The sequence below is a fragment of the Lynx canadensis genome, chromosome A2 (assembly GCF_007474595.2).
Source record: "Lynx canadensis isolate LIC74 chromosome A2, mLynCan4.pri.v2, whole genome shotgun sequence".
In the NCBI taxonomy this organism is placed as follows: domain Eukaryota; kingdom Metazoa; phylum Chordata; class Mammalia; order Carnivora; family Felidae; genus Lynx; species Lynx canadensis.
In genome coordinates this window covers 42,478,830-42,490,401 of record NC_044304.2, presented here as the reverse complement: position 1 = coordinate 42,490,401, position 11,572 = coordinate 42,478,830, and the positions used below count along the sequence as shown (strand labels likewise).

General features: G+C 36.5%; 1 protein-coding gene across 5 annotated transcripts in view; it reads right to left on the bottom strand.

The window, feature by feature from the left end:
- Positions 1-3,898: 3,898 nt before the first annotated feature.
- CHL1 (cell adhesion molecule L1 like) overlaps positions 3,899-11,572 on the bottom strand; it is a 210,131-nt gene continuing 202,457 nt past the window's right edge. For 4 of the 5 annotated variants that reach the window (XM_030307262.1, XM_030307255.1, XM_030307261.1 and 1 more), the window contains 2 exons: positions 10,739-10,811; positions 6,242-7,582 (listed from right to left, as the gene is read on the bottom strand). In XM_030307262.1, coding sequence (XP_030163122.1) covers positions 7,366-7,582; positions 10,739-10,811 — 290 coding nt within the window. In that variant the 3' untranslated portion in view covers positions 6,242-7,365. Of the gene's footprint in view, positions 7,583-10,738; positions 10,812-11,572 lie in introns of all 5 variants that reach the window. The other variant, XM_032592340.1, reaches the window with a different exon arrangement.

Sequence of the window (11,572 nt, the reverse complement as noted above, 5' to 3'; positions counted from 1 at the left end):
ATTACATATTTCATTAGAGCAGTAGAATTATTGTAAGATGTTTCCACTGTTTAATTCATCAAAAAAGCATGTTTTTTTAAAAAATTAATTTTAAAACACAGCTTTCATACTCTAAGTAGGAATTTATGGTTCATAATATAACATTTTCTCTGTGGAATTACAAACATACATTATAAACATTTTAATTATCATAATTACTCTCTATATATTGTATTGCAGTTAACTTCTTTGTATGTAACTTGTTGATGTTTACCCAAAAGGAAATTTGTACTGATTCTTGTGACTGGAACTACTGAGTTAATTATTGAGTTACATAACTGTTTTAACAAAACATTGAAAACTTCCTTTCCTGAAAGAAGAAGAAATGAGGGTTTGGTGTGAGCTTAAAAAAATTTTTTTTTTCTTCTGTGGTAAGACCTGGACTGCAGTTTTTTGTTCTTGAGTTTATGGACATAACATTCTATTAGTTTTGGGTATACAACATAATGATTTGATGTTTCTATATATTTCAAAATCATCAGCCCAGTAACTCTAGTATATTCTAAATGTTTTTAAAATGTAAAGCTCAGGGCACTATGTTTTGATATGCAGATTAGTTATTTTCCCTTATTATTATTATTTGTTGCATTGTTTCCCATTTGGTGCCTTAGCTCACTCATTCACCGAACAAATATTTGTTAGGATCTGTTATAGGCTGGGGCCCATTCTGGGTATCACAGCAGTGAACAAGGCCGGCGAAGTTGCTGTTCTCATGGAGCTTACATCGTAGTGGGAGTAGGAATGGAAAAAAAAAATCACACAAGAATATAAATTAATACAGCAATGATTGATATAAAGGAATAACATAAACATCACCTGACTACTTTACAGTTGATAATCACAGACATCTTCCCTGAAGAAGTGACATTTAAACAGAACGGAAACCAGTTTATAGGAAATTCAGGAGAACATTCCAGACAGAACAGCAACTGCAAATGTCTTTAAGGCACATAAATGGATTTTAGCGGGCTCTAGAAACACAGAGATGGGCAGAACGATCAAAGCACAACTTTGGGGGGAACGCTGTATGAGATAAAGTTGGTAAGGCAGCAGGAGCTACCTCATAGATGGTTACAGGGCTAAGAATTAGGGGTTTTGGCTACATTCATTGAGTAACCATTAGCATACTCCGGTTTATAGGTTACTAAGTTCCCTGTGATTGTTTTATACATTGGAGAGGAGAGCAAAAAAAGAGAATACAAATACATTTAAATATATATTTTGGAGTTAGAACTGATAGGAGGTGATGTAGGACAATGAGGGAAAGAATGTACCCCAAAATGATTCTAAGTGCTTTGGCTTAGGTAACTGAGTGGATAGTGGGTCATTTATTAAGATGAAGACACTGGGTAAGAATTGCTTAGGGGTACCAATGGAGACTTCTTTCTAGACTATCTAGACTAGAATCTTCTCAAATGCATTCATTATTTGGAATTATTTGTGACTCTCATTCTTTAACACATATTTAATAAATGTTCACCAGAAGCCAGACACTATGCTAGATGGCTGGTATTTCCAGTAAAATTGACCATCTATCTCCTGCCTCTACAGAACTTTTACGCTAATTGAAGAAATAAAGACAGTAATCAAATAGCCATAGCAAAAAGTGAACTTGCAACTGTGTAGCACAAAAAATGAGAGGTATATAAAATTATGATAGTGATTTGACCTACTTGTGGAAGACTTAGAATATTTCCCTAAAGAAACATTAAGCTTGATACTAAATCAGGGATTCTGTGAAGAAGAAGTAAGAAACTTAAGAGATGCAAAACAGGAAGGAATTTGCCAAATACTTGGAGCTGATAAAAGAGTCAGCCTGGATTCCTTACTAACAGAACCTGCAGCAATCAGTATACAGGCTACTAATTTATTAGGGAGTACAATCCTAATAAGTTAGCATTAGGCATGAAGAAAAGAGTGAGGCAAAGAGGAAGAAGCAACAGAAGGTACATTATTGGAGTGGCCACTGTTAAAATTCAAATGATTGCTCTAATCCACAGGTCCATCCAGTATGAGGGAGTGGGGAGGGGCCACGAGAGAAGGTTGGAATTTAGCCACCCTCCCGTCTTTCACTGAATAAACATTTGCTCCATGGGGTATCAATTCCTCCATGTTTCCACACTGAGCACGAATAGGCACCAGGCAGGGTGTCATAGTACCTCATGCCAAAGTGTCAAGGGACAAGCCCCTCCCCCCCCCCCCAGCAAGAGGTGCATCATGGGCACTTCTGTTAATTACCTTATGCAATTAGTCTGTTGTAGTCACTTGGAGCAGCTCATCCTACAAGTGGCTGGTACTATACGGACTAGGTCTGGAGAATCTGAGGTATTTGATACAATCATTATGTCAGAAATGGAGAAAGGAAGGAGAGAATGGCGAATGATGGGAGTGGGGCTTAGTAGGGGTCTGACCATGCAGAATGCTGAAGACTTACTAAAGATTTTTGTCATTATCTTAAGAACTGGAAAGTCATTCTGGGGAGTCATCATAGGGAAACAGCATGAATAGATATGCACTTCAAGTATTATGCTCTCTGTATTCTGATCAAAAGTTTGTGGAGAGGAAGGCAATGCACACAGACCAGTTAGTATAAAAGTGGCTCAGCCAAATGATCACAGTACAGAGCAGTGAGTAGATCCAGGAAATAGATAAGCCATCAACAGGATTTTGTCATGGATTGAGCACGGGGAAAGGGAGAAAGCTTGGTAAGGATAGGTTTATGGCTTAAGTACTGCTGAAAATCATTGCATTGTATGCACAGTTGAGGGGTGTTGGATAGGTTCGGAAGGGGAAAGTCATTCACTCACTTTTGAAACACTGAGTTTGAAATAGCCTTCAAACATTAGGAAAAGAAATGTCAAGCAGGAAGTCATAAATAGAAAGCCTCAGATAAATGGACAATCCCAGGCTAAAAATACCTTGAGGTCATGTGTCTGCACATGACAATCAAAGCCTGATGGGTAAGATAGATTAGAGAAATAAGAGAAACCTAACATTGAGTCTTCACAGAACTCCAGAGTCCAACAAGTTTGGATGCCATGTTTTCCTCTTGGCAGAATTGTAAGGCAGCAAATTTATCAATTTATTTCAATTACTGCGTTTTAGGCTACACACATTCATTCAGTTGCTATATATGTATAATGTTGTTTTCCCCTGTTGTACATTTTGATCATGTATCTTAAAACCAAGAAGTTTCTAAACACGATCACCAGGGCAATATTAAACTCAAACTTACCCTTCTTAGCATTTCTAAGATAAATGGTGGAGTGAGAGATAAAAGAATACATACTGGAATAAGGATTCTGAGCCTGGGTTTACAGTCAAACAGCACTGGGTTTAATTTCCACCTCGAGCCCATCCTGGTTATACTCACCACATTATTTTAACCATGTTGTGCCTTAATTCTACAAACAGAAGATTGTTTTAGAGGTTAAATGTGATAATGTATGTAACATGTTTAGCACACATAAAACACTTTTCAAACATCACACTTTCCAGTAGATTGTCTGGGTGTCCCAATTACTCGCTAGCCTTATTTGAAAGTGTAGTATATTGGACATTTTCTTGAGTATTGACATGTCTACACTGTTCTAAAAACAATCAAATGAATATATACATTCATCTTAATTTCACATTTATCATTAAGTGCAGAATTATTGGCCTATTACAGTTTGTAGATGTTGTTATTATATGGCCTATTTGTATGTATAGTCCTTCAAATCAAAATGCTTTTATTTATATGTCATTTATACTTAATCAATTTATACTTCATTCTGGGATCACAGGCAACTGAAGCAAGATTGATATGTAAACTCTGATTCTTCTTATCTGGACAGAAAAGTATACAAACATTTTTAGAGTACATGAAGTCGAACTTTTATTTGGAAAGTTGAATTTCTTGTATAATGAAAATATTTTTAAACCATACATATTCATAAGCATAATACAAACACCACCTACGATACAAACACATTTTAATAAAGTTCTACTATGAATATTAATCTAAGCCAAAAAAAAAAAAGTAATCAGGTAAACCAGTTCTACATACCTTTCATTTCTTTTGATGATATAATCAAACAATTTAAGACACAAAACAAATTAAGCTTTGGCTCAACCCTACTTATTTCACTATGGGAACACTAGGATATATACTACCACAGATTACAAACCCAGTCCCTTTATAATCAATTTAAAATTGTTACAAGAATCATATCTTAATGGCATGTAAACATATTTAGGGTTTCAATTGGCAATCATGTTTTAAATGCTTAGAAAAACACACCAACATTTCTCATTATCGTTCTCTCTCTATCTCATCTCTTCCATGAATATAAAATAGGAAAAAATATTATTTGAGACTTCCAGCATAATTTCATTGTGCTTTACACTTTTATAAACATGGGTACATCTAAAATATCAGATGCCTTTACACCAATAGAATAATCCACCAAATTCACATTTTCTTATAAATACACATGCAAAATTAGTGAAAAACACTTTTGTATAGCAAAGACCCTGCTTACTTGTTTTCTGATTAATAATTTTTGATGGCATGTGCAAATCATACTGCTCACTGAACAGTAGATTTTACTTCCTGTAGATTTGTTTTTCTATAAAAATATATTTATGTGCTCACAGGAAAAAAGTTGAGTTGGTATGTGTGGGGTGACTTTTGATACATCATTGGATTAACGGTTTGTTTATGAAGTTACAAGGCATCTTAGCTTTTATCGTTTTCAAATTTTTCTTCATAAAAAAGAACACCCTGTGACAAAGGTAAGGTAACTGAGATAATCATTAGCACTTGATAGTTGAGACAGCATGAAGCAAAGGGGTCAAGCAACGTGCCTAAGGTTTATGTACAAGATCAGCGCTGGAACCAGGAAGAGAACTTGGATTTTGCCAACCCTTGGACAGTTCTCTAGGAACTCATCCCCACCAACAATCCTTGAGATTATATACAATCTATTACATTAAAATAATATTGACAGTTAACAGAGAAAGTTAGTTATGAACCAATTCTTCTGCACTGAAGATTCCTAGTAGAAGCCAAATGGTATTAAGAAAACATATAAAAAAAAATAACAGCAAAAGGCAGTCATAACATAATCTCAGGCTTCGTATCTGTAAGTAAGTTTTGGTCTTTGAGAAAAATAGGAGCAGGAACATCCCTGTTACTCATACTGCTAAAGGGAAACACTGAGGTCTAGGAAGATCAAACACTTCAGTATTTGTGTTAACTTCTAATTTAAAGATTATCAAATTTAAAAGAAACCTACTTCTAATGCTTTCTGGAGAGTATTTCCAACCTGCATGATTCTCTTAAAACCGTTTGGGCTGATGACAAAGAAAAGGAACCAGAATAACAGCAGAACTAAACGCAAAAGTCCCAATCTTGGCCTTATCAGTGGCTGAGTACGAGAAATTCCTCCCAGGTAGGTCAAAACATGAGGATTCTTCCTCCAGAAAATGCTTTAGAAATCTGATGGGGATGAAACTCAAGGTGCACTAATGGAAGTGTGGACCCTCACACACAGGGAGGACCAAGACGCCCTCTCCTTTGGAAACTCTGACTTCTGGGAGTTTGGTCAAATCCCGAGCCCATGACACATTGTTTCAACTAAGACATTCTTTTGCTGCCTATGCATTTTGGAGGACACACAAGGTAAAAAAAATGACCATTAGGTACTCCATGTGGATTACTGCACTGACCACTATAAACATCCCTAATTTCGGTCCACCAGAAATACAGTGGGCTGCATAAATCAAAGTCAAGATTTCACAAGGTATGGCCATAGCTACAGTTCAAAAAATAAAGGAAAATCTGTGAGTCACTTTCACTTAAACATAATTAAGAATTTCATGGTAGGGTTAAAAAATATTTCCATAAAGTGAGAAGTTGAACACCAGATTCTACTGGCACGCATGCACAGTCCTTCATAATATTTTTAAACCATTTCCATGTACAATTTTAGAAGGACTAGTGGCCCACATGCCAGAAAATGAATTCCCTGAATTTGTGCTGACTTTGACAGAGGAACAGAGATCCCACCTTAAGGATGTTTAAAATGTGAAAAGCAAACCTCTATATAGAAATATCTACTGTAAACAGTTTTTTCTTTTGGGGGCTGGGGTAGGAATATACTCAACAATAAAAACTTATTTTGAAAAATATGAAAACATTTCCCTCAATATTTATATGATATTTTATTTTGAGACTGTAGGAAAAAGCAATATAAGAACAAAACCCAAATGCTTTATACAAAGTCTTCAGTTTTGGAACCTCATGTTGTTGGTTGTAGCTGTGGAATGATGCAAAATGTTATCTTACTATATACTTTAGCTGTACAAACATGCCTGTTAATGTTCTTTTTCTCACTTCAAAATAAAACACATCTGTATTTTTAATTGTGTAAATATTAACATAATATGTACAATGCATTCATGAAATAGATGCAAGCATACCATTATATAAACATAGAAAAAAGGTCAAAGTGGTCAATTTAGAAATGAAGATATTAAATAGATATAGCTAGGAGATGCCAGCAGCCCGGAAACCTTGGCCTGTTCTTTCATAAGATAACCTTCTGACCACCACTTCCTTTTCAGCTGAGTTTAGTCCAAGAAAAGAACAAAAAACAAAGATGGTTCTAGATGTCATAAGTGATATACCCAAAAAATTCGTGTTGAAACTGAAAAAATTAGAATTCTGTTTAAACATGACCATCTCTGGGCAAACAGGCGCTCAATAAATACGACTTGATTGTTTATCTAGGACTCCTGCTACAAAAAAATTTAAATAATAGATTTAGACTGTATATATTCAATGAACCATTTTAATAAGACATTCATATTCCTCTTTACATTTTAAATAACCGGTTTGCTTCCCATCTTTTTACCTGTCGTGAAGCAAAGTCACTAAGACAGTTCTCAGAGACTGAATACAAATGTGCACACAGAGGAAAAACCACAAGGTAGCAACAACAATGCAAACACAATGACCAGTAAAACCAGGCAAAAATGGAGTACACTGAATGGATACTTTGGATTCAGTTGAGGTGAATCTAAGTACAGGATTTGTTTTGTGTTCTGAATTTTCAGCACCTGAAAAACAAAACAAAACAAAACAAACAATACAGGCCTGGAGTGCTTGGTAGTTTACTTTTTCAAGGCAGTGCTATTTTCTCGACATGACTGCAAGATGCTCAAATTCTGGATGAAATCTTAAGCCAATACGTTTCTATTCCTATGTGAAAGTTCTTGCTCCCTTGAACAGATAAATATGGAAAGTTGATACGAAACCACTGATTTGTACATGTGGTACATTTACGCCCGGAGTGGAAATGTCGCTGTGGAACTGCCATTGCTTTCAACAGATCCCTTCTCCTTAGATCCAGCGTAAGCGCCAATGAAGGATCCGTCTTCACTGAACAGACCGTGATCTCCTTCTCCATACTGGACTAAGCTGTCAGCACTTTCTGTGGCCTGCATATCCCTGTTAAGCGATCGAAGGCTTCCTTTGAGAGGTTTTTCATCACTGTCGCTACAAAATAAAAGACAATTCAGCAAAATCTAATATAAGATATTCACACAAAGCAAAACTCATGCATACGTGCTAATATGTCTTACAATTTTCAAAACATTCACATCAACATTGCGGACACACAAACCCTAAATGGCCCTTTCTCAAATAAATGTTTAAAAAGTCATAACCTATTTGGGTCATTCTGAGGAACTGAGAAAGCATTTTCTATTATCCACAACACTTCTGCTTCCCTTTAAAAATGGGAGTTTTGAGACAGTCAGACATTCAATCTGTTGACGTATATAGACGATAATGTTATTCCCTTTGATTTCATGAACTTTTCGAACTCCCAGTCATCAAATCTTGATCTCTCGTGTTTACCTTTTATTCTGTATCCTTCCAAAATTTTCTCTTTTAATTGGGTTAATCAATCAAAGTCTGTTTCTGGTAACCAGAGAACTTTCTTTAATACAGTTGATAAATTCAAGTTGGTTGAATTTTTTTTTTCTTTTACATGGCTGGCACTTTTAGAACATAAACACTTATAGTATCCTAAATTTATTACTAAAATGTCTATAAATGTCTATAAAGTGATACGGTATTCTAAATTTCTGGATCAAGATCTTGTTTAAGTACTAACTACTATCACACTACAATGCTGGATACTAAGTTAAATGATCTTTTAAAATTTTAAAAAGGAAGAATTTGGAAAAAACTATAATTAGAATATGATTAGCACTTTATAATTTTTGGCAATCAGTGTTGTTCATCAGATAGGTCCATCTCTCGGCTGTCTTAGAGCAGGGCAAGGTGGCACCTTCCTGACCTTTCTGAGTTATACATTTCCATGTGACTTGCTTTCACCCAAGAAGAGTGAGCAAAGGCGGCATGTGTCACTTCAGAGCCGGCGCTCAGTTTGTTGTGTTCTATTTCCACTGCTGTGGTGATCCTGGATGCTCATCTACCAGGCAGTGCTCCTAAATGATCAAGATGACCAGAGCCAAATGTGTGGGACACACAACTTGAGAAAGAAAACGAGAATTACCCAGGCTCTCCTGACTCATACAGTAATTGGCTCCAGAATCAGGATGCTTATAGTCACAAAACAAAAACAAAAATGTGGCATGAGCTTAGGGACCGGGCAGCAAGTGGTGCAGAAACTATCACCTAGAAGCCGGAAGGATGACAAGTCATGTCATGAGCAAGAACAGCATCCAGTAAAACTGTCTCCTGGGATGGCTTGGAGACTAGATAATTTTCTGGATGAACATGTTTTGGGAGAAGATGATGGAAAACATTAAGAGATTAAGTAGATTTAATTAAAATATTAATAAATAATTTTGTTAATGGGATGCCAGGTTAAACAGTGAAGTGGATGGCTCTATCAGGCAGCAAAGTATGGAGGAATGAGTTTTTGAGCAAGACATTATCATAGCTTTTTTCTTCCCTATAAAACTGAACCAGTAAGATCTGTATTTCAAATATATTTTAAACAATTGCCATAGGCTCCTAATGATTCTTGCCTCATGGAATCTGAGTCACAATTTTTAAATTTGTGAAGTTTCAAGTTTCCCCCTCTCTCTCTCCCTCCTTCCCTCCATCTCTCTCTCCTTTTGTCTCTCCCCTCTTTCCTTCCTTCTTCTCCCTTTAATGATCCTTATTCTGTAAAGAAGTTGAAGTGAGTAATCAAGAAATGTAAAAATATAAAAAGAGCTTTTGATAAGTGGACAAAAGAAAAATTAGCATAGAGCCTATAAGGAGGCTCAGATGTACATGGTTAACCCAGGTCAGCTAATCACATTGCTCCATTTCACTGAAATGGATCCACGGATGGGCCAGTTAGAGTCAATCAAGTCTCTTTTCTGATGTGAATTCTGGCCTCCTGTGTGATAAAGGCCACATAAGCCTGGGCATTGCAACTCTCTTGGCTGCAGTACACAAAGGACCTGATGGAAAACAATGCCATCTCAAATACAAATGGCTAAGAAATGGGGAGGGTGGTGGAAAGAGGAAGATGGTGACCAAAAACAGCAGAATGAGAAGTTTAACACAATCTCAAGAACTCCCTCCCTCATTCGGATATCCTGCAATTTCTCCCAGGTCTGGCACACTTTTTTTTAAATTTTTTTATTTTTTTAAGAGAGAGAGAAAGAGAGCAAGAGAAGGAGAGAGGGACAGAGGGAAAGAGAATCTTAAGCAGACTCCATGTTCAGCATGGAGTCAGATGCGGGGTTTGACCCCACAACCCTGGGATCGCAACCTGAGCTGAATCAGATGCTGAACCCAACCGAGCCACACAGGCACCCCATACACGTTTTTGTCTTAAGTTTGGCCATGCTCTACCCAGTTGTTAATAGTAACACAACCCATTTCATCTATAAAATCTATCTTATCTCTTTTGGATGATCCTTTATCAGTATCCCTCCAGGGCTGACAGAGCTGCTCTTCTTTTCTCTGCCCTCTCTTATTCTCTTTACTTAATTACAGTGATTTGCATAGGTAAGTTTTTCCTCTGCAGACTGGGTTCATCTAGAGGACAGGATGTGTAACTTACTCACCTTTGTAAGTAAATAAAGGTATACAGAATACATGTTTATGGACATAAACTGAATACAACCTGGGTTCGTAATGGCCATGCTAGAGATTTCAAGATGTTTTAGAAACTCCAAATAGATAATCACTCTAAATGAAAATGGTATCCTTTGCATTGCACACAGAGCTTTAAGAAAAGTCTTCTAACACTCACATCTACCTAGATTGCAGTTACACCCGCCTGTGCACCCAGAAGGTTGGTTACTATCACTCAAGTAGATCCTATTTTTACAAACCATTGCTTTTTTTAAAGTGTTCATTTATGTCGAGAGACAGAACGTATGGGTGCAGAGAAGTCACAGAGAGAGAGAACCCCAACCAGACTCCACACTGTCAGCACAGAGCCTAACACAGGGCTTGATCTCACGAACTGTGAGATTATGATTTGGGTGGAAATCAAGAAATGGACGCTTAACCGACTGAGCCACCCAGGTGCTCCTACAAACTATTCTTTAAAAAGGCACTACAAGATAGTGGTATAAACTTTATTTTAACAAGAAATACTTGTTTGTTTTTGTATTTTTAAGCTTATAACCTCATGAGTGCATGTTTTAATACATTTTGAGAAAGGACACTGTTTACCTGTATTCACCAAAGGTTTCATCTTTTACTGACTGAACTTCTGGATCTGGATGCAGATCTTCCTTTTCTTTCACTAAAACACAAATAGAGGGGGAAGTAATACAAATAATTTTTAAAGACATATTAATAATGTAGTTAAAGATAGATCATCAGTAAGAAGCACTGCTCCAGTTCTTAGATACTAGGGAGTCAAGGTTTTTTTTGGTTTTTTGTTTGTTTCTTTGTTTGTTTTTTGTGGTTGTATCTACAACCCATCAGTTACCTCTTTGTTTAAGCAAAAAAGGAAAAGGAGTTCCTGGATTCTCCTGATTTGTCATCAGAATTACAGCCTGTTGCAGACCATCGTGTGGCTATTCAGTATTATGTGGGCAATGAGTCTTACTGGAAGAGTAAAACTTAGTTACGGTTTCTTAGGGAAGACCAAATTACTAGATCTACATTGTACTAACCAAAACTTTTTGAAGATGCCATGGGATCATACCAGATCTATGTCACTAAAGTGAGTCAAGAGTCAACCTTTGACCGGCCTCTTCTCACTCATATTCATAATTGCCTCAAATAATCAGAATATTCAGGTCTATCTACGGTGACATTTTAAATTTGATTTATTCTAAGTAGTGGGACACAGGACAACTAGGAAAACTCAAACAAAAATCCTTCATGGCATCTTGTACTTCTACTTGCAGAGACCTAAAAGATTCTTTTACCCATCCTACAATGTGAAATGCTGACTTTTTTTTTTTTCTTTTCCATCATTCTTTAAAATTTGGATAGGGCCACACTTCACAAGAGACTATTTGTTGGGGATACTCAGAAGAGGATGTTCTATCTCTT